The following is a 20230-nucleotide window of genomic DNA, read 5'->3' on the forward strand; positions in this document are numbered from 1 at the left end:
AAAACACAAATTTAAAGCAATTAAACTGTTGGGAGTCTTGACTTTAATGCTCAAGTTCATGTAAACTTTTACAGATGCAATTTCAGATTTGTAGCTTCTGGAACTCCACAGCACCCAGTCCTTGAGGTTAGACTGCAGTCTCTATTTGTCAGGACCCACCAGCCCTGGCGTGTGCATGGCTAGTGGGAGGGCACATAGTTGCACTCAAACACTACTACATACATCTCCAGCATACACTTGCCTCAGTTAAGCAACTATCATAGGTTCTGTATTAAGTTTATGGCTGGTATTTCAGAAATTACATTTTTGTCCTCTTGTATAGATTATTCCTTTTATGAAGAATATTGATGGTTTAAATGTTTAGGCCAGGTTAATAGGAAGGCAAATGCAATCATAATTTTTGGTGAGGAAGTTTAAACAAGTCTCTCTCATATCCACCCCCTCACATTGGTCTTTCCCACTTACCCCTGTGGATTTTAGGAGGAATGTGATAGGGTGAGTGCAAGCAACAGTGAGCAGGACAAGTTATCAAAAGAACATAAGAAGTGAAATCAATGCCTGCTCCACCATTCAAAGAGACCATGCTAATCTCTTATTTCATCACCATTTTCCTGCACTAACCCCATCCTTTGATTCCCTTAATATCCAAACATCTATCCATCACTGTCTTGAATATTCCAGCACTGGGCTTTTAAATCCCTGGTTTCATCTTCCACTGGTCCATCAGCTGCCCACCCAGACCATGCAAGAAGCTACTAGTGGTAGTGATAAACAGGCAGCCAAGGACCAGCGACCAGCACCATTCAAGTCCCATTGTAAAGCAGGTAGGATGAGCAAGAGATTTTTGGCAGAATTTCACAAGAGGATGTGGGATGGGTGGGGGGTAAGAAAAACACTCAGCGGAGGAGCCTGTGGCATTCCTTATGTGGTGTGAAAGGTAAGGTTTCAACGTCCCTTGTAGGATTTCTTTGCCCTGGGCTGCTTCACCCATCAGGAATTGTTCTGCAGCTCCCTATTCTCCCTCCATTGACCCAAGCACCGGGTCATTATATGATTGAGAGAGGGATGCCACTGGGAATGAGGCAGGAAAGGCAAAAACTCCATCTTATTGCAGGTTATCTTTTTTGCCAACCACAGACACATACGGCAAATTGGAATACCGATGTGGAGAATTGCATGACTGATCAGCAAAGAGTATCAACTGGCAGCCTCACAAGGCACATCATGGCTGCTATCTTCATAACACATACTGTATATGGCAAATTTACCCTCTGTACAGTTGTTGATTAAACAACAAGAGGAAAATTAGATTCTTTTCTTTGTTCACTTACAAGTCCTGAGCTTTTCTGACAAGGCTAGAAGTTACTACCCTCTCTGGCTGCCTTTAAGAAGGCAGTGGTAATGAACTACTGCCGTCCTACAGATTAGATGAGCAGGGAATTCCAAGACTTAGACCCAGACACAATGACGAAGGCACAGTATGTTTCTAAGTTAAGGCAGTTTATAACTTGGAGCCTGCAGGTGGTGGTGTTTCCATGCAAATATTATTTGATTGGTGTGTTTTATTCATATGTTTACTGTGTCAATCAGTCCACACAACTTACATTTACCTGTATTATGTAAACATATCTAAAGAATTTTTAAATTATTGTACTCAGCCAAGGTATTGCTAACTTAGTCATAACCATAGTTATTCAATGTTTTCAAATGAACAACACTATTTAATGTTACTGCCAGCCAATTCCCATCACTTCGGCTCAGTTAAACTTCCCCCACCATATAATTTACTTTAGAAAAGTATTTCATTCCTTCGCTAGAAACTATGCAGAAGCTAATTTAATAGAAACAAGCCAACCATTTAATATGCCTAGGGTTATGATACTTCAGAACTTAAACAAAGAGACAATTAATTTAAAGCACACACAAACACAAAATTAATTTTACAATTGCCATTAAAAAAGATTAACAATCAGAGAATCCAATACATGGAGGAAACGTACTAGTATGAATTTTACTGCCTGACTGGAAAATTCAAGATTTTCAATGAACACCTTTAATTGTTTAAGTTAAACATTTCCATACAATGTAACATTAGACAGGACCAGTTCTTTGTGAAAACAATTAAATGACTGAAAAGGTCAGACATTTCCAGACCATTACTGAAAAAAAAATTAGCCAGTGTGTGTACAATGGGAAGTCAATTAATTAGCTATGATTTGATTTCTCATCAGAATTAGAAGTTTCATCTGTGAAATATGTTAACTGTTTGCAAAATATGTGAATAAACCCCAAAATTGGAATTGATGCAAACATTTAATAATATATTAAGTATATTAATTTTGTGGGGGTCCCACTAAGCAGCTATTGTAATTCCAGGGGGCAACTGACAAAATTCTCAAGGAATTTTATTTCCCCACCAGCTCTGATGCATGACACTCCATGGCATTCAATGTTTGGATCACAGCCTTGATCTGAATCTTTAAACATGAGCAAATGATACAGCAGGTCAGCTAATCTGTATAAATATATCATTCTCATGTTGCTTTGTGACAAAGAAGGGGCCATTCAGCCCATGGAGTCTACATCAGCTCTTAGAGCAATTACAACAATCCCATTCCATAACTTATTTCTCTGTAACCCATTCTCTGTCACAAGCCCATCAACTATCTTCTGATTCTCCTACCACCCACCTACACCAGGGGTAATTTACAAAAGACATATACCTAACAACCAGTACACTTTTAATACATGGAAGGAAATTAGAGCATGCAGAGAAAACTCACAGGTCACAGGTCACAGGGACAAGTGCAAAATCTACACAGAGAGTAGCTAATCTAAAGAGTTGCTGGAGACGTGAAACAGCAGCACTACCTACTGTACCACAGTGTCACCCATGTGCAGACATCTAAAACAAATAAAATGACCCATATTGCTTAATCACATAATCTGACATTGCAAAACAATTAACAACAAACGATTCTGCACATGCACATTTTCTGATATTACACAGGCCAAGATTTTGTCGCCTTAGGCAAACAGAAGTCATTCATTGTTTATTACACATGGCAGATGCCCACACATTTGAAGAGCTGTATCAGTATGGTGCATTGTACATTAATTGTCACTTTTCAACTCATATCTGAATGTTGTCCAGATCTTACAGGAAGCAGGCATGGCTGCTTCAATTGCTGAAGAATTGTAACTGGAATGGAACATTGCGCATTCATCAATGAACAACTCCACAACTGACCTCGTGATTGAGGGAAGGTCATTGATGAAGTAGCTATAGATGGACAATCTGACAACACTGTCCTGAATAAGTTAGTTAGATATATTCATTTGAAATAAACATTTTTTAAAAAACAGAAAAGTAATCTGAACAGATTTAAAAGTTGAGCAAAGATAAATTAAGACATATACAGCAATGAACTATTTAAGAGAAAAATAGAGAAAATAATGATAAAAGAGAAGGGTGTCGAACTTTTGGCAGTGAAGACCACTGCGCACAGCTAAATGAGCAGCTTCTGGGGAACAAGGTTTGGAGGGCACCGGTGAAAGTCACCCAGCTGTGAGAGTGGAGGTGACATATGCTTCACATTATTCCAGGCATGGTCGCAATTTAACATGACCTATTGTGCAGGTATATTTAAGAAGGTTATAATTAAAGTTTTTATTCAATAACCTTACCATTCTTGACACAGTTTATGACAAGGAACTTGTTTATGGGTTGGGTTATCCATTTTCACTCTAATGTACACTGATTATAAAACTCAGCTACTATTGGAGACATGCCTCAGCAAGTGCTTTGAAAGATACTGGGGGTAAAATTAGCTCAGACTAATAAGCAAGCACAGGATTCATAATGGGCAATTAGTCCACAGCTGGATATTCTGGTGAATGTCACAAAGGAAGTTCATGCTTGTGGGTCATTTCATATGAGCATGATTGTAATAATTACCTAATGCTTATTGTACTATTGCTGGCCTTAGCATCGATACATTCTGTTGGTGTCTGAAGTACGAGGTGCCAGTTAAGGCAATCAACAATTACAACCCTTAAAGGGAAGGTGAGTAATGTCACATCTCTGAGAATACTGCAGCAGGAGATGACAACCACTGTAAGGTGTAAGCCCCACTTCCCGATTCCCAGATGCTGCTCTGGAGACACTATTGGGTCACTTAGATAAGGAAGGAATTTTTATGGGTAGTTGACAAATCCCACTTCTGCAGCATCCATTAAACATGGCATCTCCTTTACTGCCATGGGTTTTGCTGAATCTGGCATCAGACCATTCCTGGGGATCAGGTGATCCAGGTAGGAGAGTTCATTCACTTTGAACCTCAACTTTTGCTTATTCTCCCTGCATCTGCTTATCAGACTCTCCACTTTCAGTCATGGTTTATCCTTCTCCAGAGATCAATATGTCATTTAACACAGTCTTTACCCCAGTGAGACCCCAGAGTGCTGCAGAAGGTCTTTGCTGAATTTCTGGTGCTGTGTAGCTTTCATTTCCAACAGTATTTACAAAGTGGCATGTTGAAACCGGCTACATACAACCTCCCCTCATTGAACCAGAACTCACTCATCGCATACAGCACACTAAACATTTGGTAGGCAAATTCTCAGCTTGCTACTTGATCTCTCAATGTAGCCAACCTGGACACTCAACTGAGGTCACTCAGTTGGATATCAGCTGAGGTCACTATCTCTGCCTTAGCCAGTCTCTCCAACTTGACTTTAAATTTCTCATTGAAATCAACTGGAACACCCCTTGGCCATGTATTACTAGGTGTTTCATCTCATCTAGGACATTTACTTTCTAAGAGTCCCTGTTCCATGCATATTCTTCTGTCAGATGTGTAGCTGAAATGATTTTCTGCATTGAAGCAATTTCTGTGATCCTGACATTGTGTATGTGTGTGCCAAGTATGGATTTGATATCTTTCTAGTGTATTGTAATGAAATCCATTTCCTTTCTCTCTTGGTTCTTTGGGTTCAACACCTCTGAGTAAATCTTCCAGCAGACTTCAGTAGAGTCTTGTGGTACATTGACAGCACAGAACTTGTTGGTCTTCTTGAGATTGATGGTCTGCCTTAGAAGGACATTACATGGTCCTCCAATGTCAGATTGAAATGTCACTTTGCCCTTGCACTAACGTCTTGACGTAGATACATCTAGTTGGCTGTTCTTTCCACAGAATTAACCTCATTCAGCATCCAGGTACATTGTTTTCTACTGGTACTCTGAATACAACCCTGGCTCAGAATCTGCAGCTTCATCTCACCTACTAACTTTTGATGTCTTCTTCAATGTGCTGGGTTTGTAGAACTGACTTTCTCATCCACATCAGGCACACTTTTCCCATTCACTTCTGAATCTCTTTTACATGTGTCATCCACCTTACAAATCTGCGATTATGAGTTTAGATTCATGTTTCTGATTTGTTGGGAGACATTCTTTACCCTGGGTGGCATGGTGCAGAAAACAGATTGAGAGTGCAACAGACTGCATGAGTCACACCTGCTCCCTGGGTTCTCTGCACTGACATCGTCAGTCTCTGATTGCAGCTCCAGGTCAATTGGAAAATACAGTCACTGGAGATATCTGGATCTGATCTGATGACCACAGCAATCATGCCTGGAGATTTTTGCTCCCTGCCACTTGGAGGAACTTGTATCCTTGCATAGCTTGTTCGCTCTCCCTTCAAAATTTTCCCCATTGAACAGCTTCTCTGTGATCTATTCAATGGAGATTGGGAGATCTCACACATCAGAAAACATAGCCAAAGAAATTAAAGGGCACTGTGCAACTGGTAGGGTGGATGTGACTGTAGTTTCAGCTGTGGCAGATCTCCTCCTTATTGAAGAGAAGTCTCCTGAGCCACTGCTCCTCAGTTAAGTGCACATATGTGAACTGCTAACAGAATGCCCTCTTCTTCCCTTCCTCCTCCTGTTCCTTCTTGTAGCACTTATACTTGTCATGACACAATGTTAATAATTCTGCATAATTCCAACTCAATACTCAACAAGCCTACAAGTAATTGATGATCGCTCTAAATAGCACAGGCAGTGAAGGGGTGATTTGGAATGATAGGGAATAGATAGTGCTTGCTTCCTGTTGCTGAATTTCACCTGTCTAATTAACATTATGGGCCAGGTTCCTTGATACAATCCAAATTGGCATAGATTGCAAAACTAGTCTCAAGTCAGTACTGCAAACATATAGAAGTCAACAACTGCCTATTCTACATACCTCTGGCATGCATGTGCAACAAACCCACTACCAATATATCTAAATTACTGGATGTTACATTTTGCTCTAAAAATATACAACAATCTACACTGTAATTTGGATTTCACCACTTTCAGTCCAGAGAGAAACTGAAATAAGCAGCCCAATTTCTCAACCCTTGTCTCTGTTCCCAAGGTAAATTGCAATTAGAAGCACTATATTTATATGCACTATGCAATAGAATTTTATTGGAAAGCCAATTGCTAAAAGTAATTGGGTACTTAATGCATGACTTTTGAACAATACCAAATTGTTTCTAGGTCCACCATGCATGTGGCATACTCCTGCAAATTGATGGAACACGAAGTGTGGTGCCAAATTGCACAGAGCTCACACTTAGATGCAACTTCAACAAAATTTAGGTGCACATGTGTCACCGAAAAATGGTGTAGCTCTCTCATGTACTGTGCATTGTTCTGTAAGTCCAGGAGTCTGATAGCTTTGGTGCTGCTCTTGAAGGGTTGTAATTATAAGTTATTTGTACTGGTAATGTCTTTCGATGAAGTAGTAGAAATTCTTATTGTGGACAATGCTATGGAACAATTACACAAGTAGTTCTTATTTAAACTTTTCTTATATCCTGTAAGCTCTCAATATTGTTCATTCTTTGATTTTTTCATTTTATTATTCAACTCACACAAAACAAAAAGTGAAGTGTTTTGATCAAGGTTAAGTGATCTAGTGGCCTACAGTTGAGCTAAATGCAGTAACATGTGATCTACTGTCACAAAACTCCAGCCACACATCAAGCCAGCATTGGCAGTCCTAATGTCCCAATTACAAATCAAAATAAAAGTTGCAATAATATTTCTGTTTCCTTCTCTTTATTCTCTTATGTTATTTCTTCTCTGTTTATCAATTTCTTGATCATTCTTTGATGAATTCCAAAAGCTTCCCAATCTTCAGGTTTACTACTATCTTTGAAAACATTATAAGCTTCTTCCTTTTAAAATACAGGACTTGACTAGAAAGTGGAACTATTTTTTATTTGCAAAATAAATATGATTTTCTGCAGGTTAAATCATGTTAGTGGTCATTTTTAGGTCCATTAGAACACTTGCCCTGAAACTTCTCAGTCTGATTCACTTAGCGCAGATTTCATTTTCCCAACATCAGTCACACACCCAGTGACATCACCGTACGCACTACATGCACTTCTGTGATTACCACAGAAAACTGGTGCTTAAGGGTGCTTAAGTTACCTTTGCTTATCAATCACAAAAACCTTGCAGCATATTGGCAAAGATTCCTAAATGAGGTCTTCAATGTAATATCTGCCTTTGCCAGATCATTTCTCATTGATCACTGTTTATGCAAAAGCATCATGTGTTCCCTTGATGATCATAGCCTTTCCAAGTTACACACCACAGTGCAAGCTGCCACAATGTCTTCCAGACTGACAATATATTGCAGTGATGTTGGGCCACCCACACCACATGACATAATTGGTGCATGGTCTCACATGGCGGGGTGGCCACTCACTGGAGGTTACTGCTCTGTGTTTTCCTCTCACCTCCAAGGCAGCTGTTTTGGCAGCTGGTCTGTGGCAATGAAAGTTGGGAGAGTAAGTTTTAATGCAAGAATCTGTGTGAAAACAAGACAATCATTGTTTTACTGTGGCTGTCCGATGTTGTGGTTTTCTTTGGCTCATCTAATAAAGTGTTAGTTTTGAATGCAGTGTGTGTTTAGTGAATCATACAAGGGTAAGATACAAATTTTCGACAACTATCTATAACTTGTCTGGTTAGCCATAGTTGGATCACCTTCCTTTTGTAACTTAAATCCTTAATAGAATATATATTCATTTTAAATAGCAAGTATTTTTTTAATGTTTGAAATTACTAATCTACCATCAAATTTTTCAAACTGGTTTTCCAATCTACTATTGGCAACTTGCCCCTCATAACAAATAGTTTACTTTTTCCAGGTTTGGGGCCCTAATTTTCTCTTAACTATCTCAAGTTCAGTTTAAAATTCTGTCCTGTTATGATTCTCTTCCTCAAGAGCTCATTTACAATGTTATTACTTAACCCATTGTGAAGTACTTCTTCAATAGCCTGATTGTGTTCTTGACATCCCAATCTTAAAAAGCTAGTTTGAATGCATTCCATGGAATATTACTGTGGACCTGGCTTGCCCCATCTGTATGATGATTGAAATCTCAAATGATGACTCTATTACCCTTGCTACTTTGAACTCTCATTTCCTGATTTATGCAATGCTCCACATGACACTACTACTACTACTACTACTACTACTACTGGGGGGACTGTATAATTCCAGCTGATTCTGTGGCTTGATTTTCTCAGCCAAGACCTTTCTCCACACTCTGCCTTCATCTGTCCTTTACTGTCAAGTTTCCATCTTAACACCTGCTACCTGCCTCCTGCCTCACCTCTTCCACTTTGCCCTCTTCTCCTTAAAATATCTTGGAATATTTATTTCCCAAGCTTGTTCAGTCTACTGCTGAGTATCTACAATGACTATTGGATTTAAACGTATCTGTATTATTAATTCATTTATTTCATTATGGTTTCATTCATTTATAGTGCCCTTAGCTTTAACATTTTTTCTAAATTTTTCTGTTTTCACTTCAGAAACTAATGTCCCAGTGTGTTGTGAAGCAATCTTCCTGACCAATCATGCATTTTTTACTCAAATCATTACTCTGATATGCATCTATGACATTTTTCTACTGTCTTTGGGTTTACCCTTTTCGAAACCTTCTCATCCTGTCCCAATTTAAATAGCAAGATATGCCATAAACCATTCTGGCATCCTACTTTGATCTTCGTGTGTCTCTTCTCATATTTCTCCTTAGCAGCTTAGCAACCTCATCAATTTTCTAAGGTGCCAAAAACAAAAACAAAGGGCAAGAAGCACTCAATATATCAGTACCTGAGGAGCAAAGGAACACGTGAATGTTTCAGCTATGATCTCTTCATGAACACCACACAAAACTGGTGACTAAGGATCGATGTTCAAAGTGTTAACCTGTCTGTTCTCTTCACAGCTGAATGTTTCGTGCAATTCACTTTTCATTTCTGATTTCTAGCAGTTGCCCTCTTTATGCTTTATGCCAATGACTGTACATCTGCCATCTGTCAGGACAACTGTAGAGCAAGTGAGTTAATGAAAGTAGAGAGAGAGTGGGTACAATAGAGACAGAGTGAAACAGTTGAAGAAAGGAAAAGCTTTGGTTTTGTGTAGAATGGATCCTAATGTACATAAATTCTGAAGAGCAGGGATACGACAAAGGGTGATAGGAATTTGTAACAGAGCATACAGAATGAAGGAACTATGTTAGGACTTGTAGGGGAAGTAAAAATAGTTCCATTAGACAAGTACTGCAGGGATACCAACTGTTAGTCTGTTGGATGTAAAGCTGTCTAGTGAAAAGAAACAGCCTGGATTTTGCAAACACTTATTTTAGCACCAATACCAGTTATTCCTCTGTAGGACCACAGCTGAAAATTCCTCTCACTGTGGCTGATACCAAACATTTGAGTTCGGAGAATCAGTGACAAGCAATACCTTAACATTCAGCACCTGACTGCACTATAACATCAATGTGCTAAACTTCTGAATCACCTCCTCAAATTAGGTAGAAATATTTCACTATTTTTATCATTAGTTATTTTAATGTATATAACCCAAGAGAAATATTGTTAACACTAGCTTACATAAATAAGCTCTCTTTTTGCTACACTTTACAAGGTTACAATGCTTAAGTGTGATAATGGAATTTTGTTTATAGCTGTAGCTTTATTTAATATTCAATGTTGCTATTTGAATGTAATGTGGTGAAGCAGATCACTGAAAGCACCCAGTCACCACCACCCTGTCCAATCCTTGCTATCACTACCTTCTCCGATCCCTGCTATCTCAGAGGCAGCAAATAAAGGAAGCTTGAGACAAAAGAGGGAACATAAACGAATTGGCCTGACATCAATTACCAGAAAAATGTTGGAATCCATCAGTAAGGCTACAGTAACAGTGCACTTAGAAGACTATATTAGAAAGAATCAGCTTAGTGTTTTGAAGGGAAAATCAGGTTTGACAAATGTCACAGAATCTTTTGATAATATACAGTAACTAATAGCAGGTAACTGGGACATTCAGCTGTTGACAACTTACATAAAAGACAGATTAAAAGGCAGAAATGTAACATATCCAAATTTGTTCATGACGCAAACCTAGGTGGGAAAATGAGCTGTGAGGAAGTCACAAAGGTCTAAAAGTTCTTCTGCTCTTATTCAGGAGTGTTAGAACATTAAAACAGCAATGTGACATGCTCATGCTATTTTCAAAAGTTCCAGCATGATTGTTTTGTCAGGTTTTCCTGTGAAATGGCAGTGTTTCCCTGGTTCACTGCACACTACTGGAATTCCTGAAAGCAAAGTCACTTACCTGTGCAGCTGTCCCCATGGGAGTCAGCCCTTATAGGGATATATCTATCACAGGCACCACTGCTGCAACCTGCAAAGTGTGCTGCTATGTGGAGAATCGGAGTGGAGGACGGGAAGAGTGTGCACACCCACACTCACTGACAGGGACCTTGGGTTCTTAGGGGAGAACACACACAGAAGAGAAGTCCACAAGAGGACACTGAGACTGCCCAAGGAAACAGCCATATTTCCCTGGCAGGAGGTTGCTTGAGAGGACTGGGCCAAGACTGAAACTTCCCACCTCTGTCCAGGTTGCAAGTGCCTCTACTTTCAGGAGGTCTGCAAGACTGGAAAATCTTTGTGTTCAGTCAACCTCTTCCTCCAGACTGTAGAAAAAGGAGCCCAAGTCCTTTCTTCTTGAGTATGATGTTTGGGTGACCTCCCTAATTCGGTGATGAGCGGCAAATGGTGAGAGATGTGGTAGAGATCAATGGCTATAGACTGGAATGTCCTGAGGCCCGGCACATGTGCAAGGCTGCATTTGAGGTCACTGGAGATGACAGATAACAGTGCACTCTGCCTCAGTGAAGCTTAGCCTCATGGACAAGGCTCCTCCCAGAGATTTAGACATGTGCATGTAAGGCCTGGTGACTAAGATTTTTGGTGCTGAGCCCTTCCATACTTGCTGCCACATGGTTCTCTGAGTGCCACTGTGCAATCCAACAAGAGGAGACCAGACAACTGAGCTGTGACTCCCTCACAGCTCATTTTCCCACCTAGATTTGCATCATGAACAAAACTGGATATGTTACATTTGAATGTAAGTTTTGAATGAAAAAAATGTAGCTGAAGGTGCCAGGAAGGCTCAGTCTTATGAGTAATAAACAGAGAGGCTGCAGGCAAAGAATGTATTTTGAGTGCGATTTTCCCATTAAATGTGAAAACAGTGAGAGGAAAAGTTAATTGATCAATGAGGAAACAAAGGCAGTCACATTCTAGGCCAGTAGAGAATCCAGAAAATACGATTGCAAGTTGCAGAATATATGGTTAAGAATGATTAAAATGTCTCCCAACCACTGTTAAGTTAATGACAATGGTAGAAGATTACTCTTTTTAAACTTTCACTCACCTTAAATTCCTTCTCAATATTGGCCAGTATACTGAGCTCATTACTGAGCTCCAGAGCTGTAAGCACAGGGTCCTCACTGGAGAGGGACAAGTAGGCAGGACTTGCTAAGCCTCTGTAGGCATTTATTCGAGATCTTGAGTGGCTGAAGGAGTCATTCAGTTGATTCTCAGTACACACTCTGCACTTGCAAAAATAATCATGTGGCCGGTTAATACGGGCTCCTCGCCTCAATAGTATGTGAACTATTTCATAATCTTGGCAGTGCGCTGCCAAGATAATAGGAGTGACATCATGAGAAAACCTGGTACCATCTTCATCATAGGCATACAAATCATAGTATTCTGGTTGATATTGCTCTGGGCTCAAAGCCAGTGATTGTTTAGTAGCAAATAAGTTGTGATTCAAGATGACCTCGACTATTCGCACATATCCCTTACTGATGGCCAATAATAAACCATCCCCAACACGAGAGAGATTGTCAACTTTCATCAAGAGTTCTATGATCTCCAAATGTTCATTTGCTACAGCCAACTGCAACGCATTCTGACCCATGTAATCAACGCAATTTACATTGAGTGTCTCGGATTCCTCCAGCATCCTTCTGACCACAGGAACGTTGCCATATTCAGCTGCATCTAGAAATCTTTCTTCTTCTGGCGTTAGGCTTGTGGACCTGTCATTAAACATGTAGGCTGGCCCGCGGGAAGCCTGTCTTCTTCCTTTCTGCAACGTCGGATGTCGTGCCCGCTCCGCAATGAAATGACTGCTAAATACAAATGGAAAACATTAGTTGCAGCAGAAGGATATTTCTTTCCTTGTTCACTGAATATTGCCAAATAATAAGTGCCAAATTCCACAATAACCATAGAACCATAGAACCATACAGCACAAAACAGGCCCTTCGGCCCACCATGTTGTGCCGTCCATCAAACCACCCTCACACTACCTAACCCCTTCCTCCCGCATATCCCTCCATCTCACATTCCTCCATATGCCTATCCAACAAGCTCTTGAACCTGTCCAATGTATCTGCCTCCACCACCACCCCAGGCAGTGCATTCCATGCACCAACCACTCTCTGGGTGAAAAACCTCCCCCTGACATCTCCCCTGAAACTCCCACCCATAACCTTAAAGCCATGCCCTCTCATCTTGAGCATTGGTGCCCTGGGAAGGAGGTGCTGGCTGTCTACTCTATCTATTCCTCTCAATATTTTATATACCTCTATCGTGTCTCCTCTCATCCTCCTCCTTTCCGGTGAATAAAGCCCTAGCACCTTAAGCCTCTCCTCATATTCAATACATTTCTCATTGAAATGCCATTAATACAAAAGAGATATCAAAATTGTCATCTTTTTATCATTGCCCAGTATACTAGTTACGAATTATTGCCAGCTTCGTAAATTTTATTTATTTTTTTACAACCTTGGTCACTCTTTATATACAAACAGTGACTCTTCCACAGCCTGTCCCAGTACCTTTGATTCAAAATCTAACAAATTGGCAGTTTCTCCTGGAAGTCATGCTAGTTAAAGAGTCAATCACACTCAAACTGCAACCCACTCCATTGCAATCTGTGGTCTCACTGCTCACTCTACACACTGTTCATGCCTAAGACCTCCTAACACCGTCAATGACTTTTCTGTAATCAAACAGCAAAAAACTGAAAATCCGAAAGAAGAACAGCAAATCAATCCTTCTGAGAGGTCATCAACCTGAAACATTAGTTCTATTTTTCTCTCTCCATAAATACTGCCCGACCCGCTGAGTAGCTTTGGCATTTTCTGTTATCAGAAACGATTTCCAATTGGTATTTTTCGCCACCTAACCTCTTTCTTGTTGGATGGCATGGAAATGGATTTTATGTATCGGAGACATAACAGTCAGCCAAGGGGACAATTTGGGAGGAGGCACAGAAGGACTGAAAATTCCAGGACCCTATCCACCCTGAGTTACAGGACAACATACTTCAAATAGACTTCTATGTGGAGCAATGTGTACACAGGCAGTAACCGAACAAGACCCATTCACTGAGATCCATAACCTCCTCTTAGTAAAAATACAACCTTACACACATGCTTAAACTGTACTCACAGTCAAGGTCAGCATCATTCTCGGCTTCCTGGGATCAGGATTGTTGCAGGATACTGCCACTAACCAGTGCCACATCTCACTAATGCGGTAAAGAGATTGCTCAAGCTCCAAACCCAAGGTAAAAAGTACTTATCTACATTTCCTTCAACCCACAGGCACTGGCAGAACAGGAACAAGGATTTTCTACCATTGCAGCTTCTCCAAAGTGCAAGCATTTATAGTTAATGAAAATCAATAAATGGCAGATGCTGGAAATCTAAAATAAAAGCAGAATATGCTGGAAACACCCAGCAGGTTAGGCAGCATCTGTGGAAAGAGAAGTAGTTGATGTTTCAGCTCTGAGGCCCTCATCAGATCTGCCAGCAGTTGTGTACTCTTGTAATTTATCAAAGGAATAGCCAAGTAATCAGGTACAGTTTTGTGATTCTCATAGAGTAAGATTGTGACCTTTATGACATTTTTAAAAACAGCATTAGCTCACCACTTTTTAACACAGGTAAAAAGTAGGAAAACTTTTTCCAGGCTAACACTGTAAAAGTAACTGGAAATGTAAGGGTTAATAATGTACAGCTGTTATTGCTTCAACCATGGCGTGATTATAGTTGTGACTGCAAGATGTGTAGGTGCTTGGGTGAAACAAAGAAGTGCTTAAGGCATATCTTCTTTTGCTAAAGTTTGCTGTAAGCAATTGCCCAAGTATATGCAACTCTGCACGTAGGCATCTCTAGATTAAGTACAAAAGAAGGGACACAAACATGTAAATCTTTGAGTAAGGATCAGTACAGAGCACGGGTTACACTGTTTGCTCTTTCTCTGCATCCCTCACTCCCGCTAGCGTTAAATAATAAAGCACTAATTGCATGCTCCTTGGTTCTGCTGTTATCTACTTTATTACAGCGCGGACTGACTTCCACAACACGTCTCCACACCTTTCACAGCAGCAGCAGCACATTGCACTACATTCTGTTTGTCATCAATGGAACTGAGTTTCAGAAGTGCAGTCCAGTGTACCCCCATGTTGTGGCAGTTCAAGTTACTGAAATTTCCCCTTACAGAATTCACCAATCACTCCCAAAAAGATTGAGATATGGAATAAAAATACCCTCTTACAGAATTTATATGATAAAATAAATAAGTAAACATGAAATATATACAGAGAACAGAACTAGTTTACCAAGGCCAATGATCACAAGCTGCTGGCTCACAGCAGGAAGCCACTGAAAGATTTACTTTGGAAACTGACAAAGCAATCTTTTCTATTGATACTTGTACAATGATACTTTATCAAACAATATAACATCCATTTGTAGTTAATTAAAACAACAACCTTTTTCTTCTGCATACAATACAATCGGAATTCCCTTGACTATAGACTGTGAACCTACAGGGGCATAACTGTTGAGAGAAAAGCTTCCCAGAGGAACACATCTCCATCTTATAACATGGGATTCAATGGGGAAAAAGTGGTCACATTATGGAAATCATGATTTGGGCAGTTTTCTAATAACACAACCCCTCCATAATGCACGGTACACTGCATAATGCACTGCCACTACTGTACGGTTTATTGAGCACTACCAACTCAGAATCAGTCATTGAAGGCTATCATCAGGAAGTAATTTGTAATCCAGTGAACCAAATGAAATGAATTAAAGTTCTGCAACTTTCACACATTCATTTCAGATTCTTTTCCATTCTGTGTGTGTAAATTTCCCATTATTATGCTAATCTACACTTTAGCTCTCAAGGCAAGAAACATTAGAAATCAAAGACGGGATTGGTTACCTTAATAAAATCAGCAAATGCCGGTCATTTTTCATGTTAAATAATTATCCATGCTTCGTACTTGCTACACCAATATCACCAAATAAGAACATCTAGTCATTATCATATTGTTGTTATAAGATTTGCTTTGTGATAATTGATTGCTTTTGTATGCTATCAGTCTGTGACTCCAGTGTGAGACCAAGGAGCATGAGGACATGTCCAAATATGTCTTGTATACAAATTGAAAGTTAGAATTGAGGAGAGTGAAGGCTTCACCCAAATTCAGTGATACTTCTCTGCAACTTCTATTTGGTGCAATCAGAACAAGGAAGAAGGTCTTCTGTGCCATTAAGGGGAAAAATAACCTCCATCCCAACAAAATAAACAACAGGAATGTGATCACAATGCATCAGACCCAGTACAGAAAGCATTTTAATGAACAGGTAAGGAAAGGTGAGCAAAATTAAAGGTATATCTATACTCCAGCTAGATTAAGCTATGTTGGCAGGGGGATAGGAACCAGAGTGTTAGGTCAGATGATGGAGCAGTTGGTGTAAAGGTAGATCCAATGTGCAGACAGACTGTGAGGAAGGATAGGCAGTGGACAGGGCATAAATGCAGACATTTCGATGGGTTGAAATGTGTTTAATGCGTGAAGTATTAAAAATAAGGGTATTGAACCTAGAACATGGATCAGTACATTAAATTATAATGTTGTGGCCATAACAGAGACTTGGCTGTCGTAAGGGCAGGATTGGCTGCTTGATGTCCCATGGTTTAGATATTTCAAAAGGGATGGGGGGAGGGGTAGGTAAAAAGGTGGGGGGGAAGTGGCATTGCTAATCATAGCATTATAGTATCATAGCTGCAGAAAGGGAAGACGTCATGGAGGGATCATCTGCAGAGTCAGTGTGGGTGGAAGTCAGAAACAGGAAGGGAGCAATCACTCTATTGGGAGTATTCTATAGGCCCTCCAATAGCAACTGGGACACTGAGGAGCAGATAAGTAGGCAGATTTTGGAAAGCTGCAAAAATAACAGGGTTGTTGCCATGGGTGACTTCAACTTCCCTAATGCTGATTGGCATGACCTTAGTACAAAAGGTTTAGATGGGGCAGAATTTGTTAGGTGTGTCCAAGAAGGATTCCTGACACAGTATGTGGACAGGCTGATAAAAGGAGAGACCATACTGGATCTAGTACTAGGCAATGAACTGGTCAAGTGACTGACCTCTCAGTGTGAGAGCATTTTGAAGATGGTAACCACAAGTCCCTGACCTTTAGCATAGCCATGGACAAGGATAGGAGCAGACGATATGGGAAAGTACTTAATTGAGGGAGGGCTAATGATGATGGTATTAGGCAGGAATTTGGGAGCATAAATTAGGAACAGATGTTCTCAGGGCAAAGATGTGGAGGTTGTTCTGGATAGGTTTGTCCCACTGAGACAGGGAAAGGATGATATGGTGAAGGAACCATGGCTGACCAGAGATATTGAACATTTAGTCAAGAGGAAGAAGGAAACATACTTAACAGTTAGGAAGCAAAAGTCAGACAGGGCTCTTGAAAGTTATAGGGTAGACAGGAAGGAGCTTAAGAAAGGATTTAGGAGAACTAGAAGGGGACATGAGAAGGCCTTGGTAGGTTGGATTAAGGAAAACCCCAAGGCATTCTACACGTACATGAAGGACAGAAGGATGACTAGGGTGAGGGTAGGACCACTCAGGGATAAAGGAGAAAACGTGTGCCTGGAAGCGGAGGAGGTAACGGAGGTCCTTAATGAATACTTTGCTTCAATGTTCACTAGGGAGAGGGACTTAGACAAATGTAATGCCAGTATAGAACAGGTTAATGACAGGATATTCAGGATTAGACAGGATATACCCCAGGTTACTGTGGGAAGCAAGGGAAGAGATTGCTGGAGCATTGATGATGATCTGTGTGTCCTCCCTGGCCACAGGAGTGGTACCAGAGAAATGGAATATAGCAGATGTTCAAGAAAGGTAATAGGGATAATCCTGGGAATTATAGTCCAGTGAGTCTTAAGTCAGGGTGGGCAAACTATTAGAGAGGGTTCTTAGGGATAGGATTTATGAGCATTTGGAGAAGCAGAGTCTTATTAGGGATAGTCAGCATGGCTTTGTGAGGGGCAGGTCATGCCTCACAAGCATAACTGAGTTTTTCAAAGAGGTGACAAAACAAATTGATGAAGGTGGATGTGGTGCATATAGATTTTAGTAAGGCATTTGACAAGGTTCCCCATGGTAGGCTTATCCAGAAAGTCATGAGGCAAGGGATCCATGGAAACTTGACTGTGTGGATTCGGAATTGGCTTGCCCACAGAAGGCAGAGGATGGTAGTAGATGGATCATATTCTGCCTGGAGATCAGTTCCGCAGGGAACTGTTCTGGGACCCCGGCTCTTTGTGATTTTTATAAATGACTTGGATGAGGAAGTAGGAGGGTGGATTAGTAAATTTGCAGATGACACAAAGGTTGGTGGTGTTGTGGTTAGTGTAGAAGGTTGCTAAAGGTCACAACAGGACATTGATAGGAATGCAGAGCTGGGCAGAGAAGTGGCAGATGGAGTTCAGTCCGGAAAAGTGTGAAGTGATTCACTTTGGAAGATTGAACTTGAAGGCAGATTACAAGGTTAATGGCAGGATTCTTAGCATTGAGGAGGAACAGAGGATCTTGGGGTCCAAGTCCATAGATCAAGGTTGCCACACAAGTTGATAGGGTGGTTAAGAAGGGTATGATATGGTGGCCTTCATTAGTCGGGGGATTGAGTTCAAGAACTGCAAGGTAAGGTTGCAGCTCTATAAAACTCTGATTAGACCACACTGAGAGTATTTGTTTAGTTCTGGTCACCTCATTATAGGAACAATTGTGGAAGATTTAGACAGGGTGCAGAAGAGATTACCAGGATGCTGCCCTGAATTAGAGAACATGCTTATGAGGAAAGGTTGAGTGAGTTAGTGCTTTTCTCTTTGGAATGCAGGACGATGAGAGGTGACCTGATGGAGGTCTATAAGATTATGAGAGGCATAGAGAGAAGTGGAAAGCCAACACCTTTTTCCCAGGGCAGTAAATGGCCAATACCAGAGGACATCTGTTTAGGGGGAGATTATCAGAGGTAGATTTTTTTTTACACGGGAGTGTTGGGTGCCTGGAATGCACTGCCAGGGGTGGTGGTAGAGGCTGATACAATAGGGACTTTAAAAGACTCTGAGATAGGCACATGAATGTTAGAAAAATGGAGGGTTATGGGCTGCCGTAGGAGAGAAGGTTAGATTGATTGTGGAGTAGGATTATATAAGTCGGCACAACATCGTGGGCCAAAGGCCCTTACTGGGTGTACTGTTCTATGTTCTACTGTGTATCCTCCCCTCTCTGCCTTTTGTCAACTCAATTCATATTCTTCACGCTCACTTTAAATTTAGCAGCACCTTTTGGTCTCCTTCTGTGCACGTTGCTCCACCCACCACCACACACGACCTCATTCACCACTAATTTTTAAAGGACACTGCCTCTGTTAACACCTCAGCCAGCATCACCCTACCCCTCAGCACATCTTCACATCGGCGCCACTGGTGACCTATCCAACTATCAATCAATGCACTCCGTCCAAGGGGTGCACTGCCACACAGAAGTGCCTTGCAGTGGAAGAGGGTACTTAGTATAGGGGAGAATGCAATACTGGACCCGCAAAGCATGGCTTTGTGTGGGGCAGGTCATGCCTCACAAACTTGATTGAGTTTTTTGAGGAGGTGACAAAGGTGCTTGATAAGGGTAAGGCAGTGGATGTTATCTACATGGATGTTAGTACGGCATTTGATAAGGACCCTCATGGTAGGTTGATTCAGAATATAAAGATGCATGGGATCCAAGGTGCATTGCAAGTTTGGATTTGGAACTGGCTTGCCCATAGAAGACAGAGAGCAAGGGTAGAAGCCTGTTATTCTGGCTGGAGGTCCGTGACCAGTGGTGTTCCACAAGGATCAGTGCTGGGACCTCTGTTTGTGATATATATATCAATGATCTGGATGAAAATGTAGATGGGCGGATCAGCAAGTTTGCAGATGACACCAAGATTGGTGGAGGTGTGGACAGTGTAAAGGACTATCAAAGAATACAGTGGGATATAGGTCAGTTACAGATATGGGCAGAGAACTGGCAAATGGAGTTAAATCCAGACAAGTGTGAGGTATTGCTCCTTTGGAGGTCAAATGAAAGGAGAAGGTATGCAGTTAATGGTAGGCCCCTTAATAGCATTGAGGTACAGAGGGATCTTGGGGTCCATGTACACAGTTCACTGAAAGTGGCTATGCAAGTGGATAAGGTGGTAAAGAAGGCGTATGGCATGCTTGCTTTCATTGGTAGGTGTGTTGAGTGTAAGAGTAAGGAGGTAGTGCTGCAGCTATATAAAACTTCAGTCAGACTGCACTTGGAGTATTGTGTGCAGTTCTGGTCACCTCATTATAGGAAGGAATGTGGAGACTGTGGAGAGGGTGCAGAAGTGGTTTACCAGGATACTGCCCGGATTAGAGGGTATGAGCCATAA

General features: G+C 41.0%; 1 protein-coding gene across 1 annotated transcript in view; it reads right to left on the reverse strand.

The window, feature by feature from the left end:
• trpc6a (transient receptor potential cation channel, subfamily C, member 6a) overlaps nucleotides 1-20230 on the reverse strand; it is a 117315-nt gene that overhangs the window by 45361 nt on the left and 51724 nt on the right. The window contains exon 2 of the mRNA XM_052026117.1: nucleotides 11810-12575. Within this exon, the coding sequence (XP_051882077.1) occupies nucleotides 11810-12575 (766 nt within the window). The remainder of the gene's footprint in view (nucleotides 1-11809; nucleotides 12576-20230) is intronic.

Source organism: Pristis pectinata, chromosome 11, assembly GCF_009764475.1.
Source record: "Pristis pectinata isolate sPriPec2 chromosome 11, sPriPec2.1.pri, whole genome shotgun sequence".
In the NCBI taxonomy this organism is placed as follows: Eukaryota; Metazoa; Chordata; class Chondrichthyes; order Rhinopristiformes; family Pristidae; genus Pristis; species Pristis pectinata.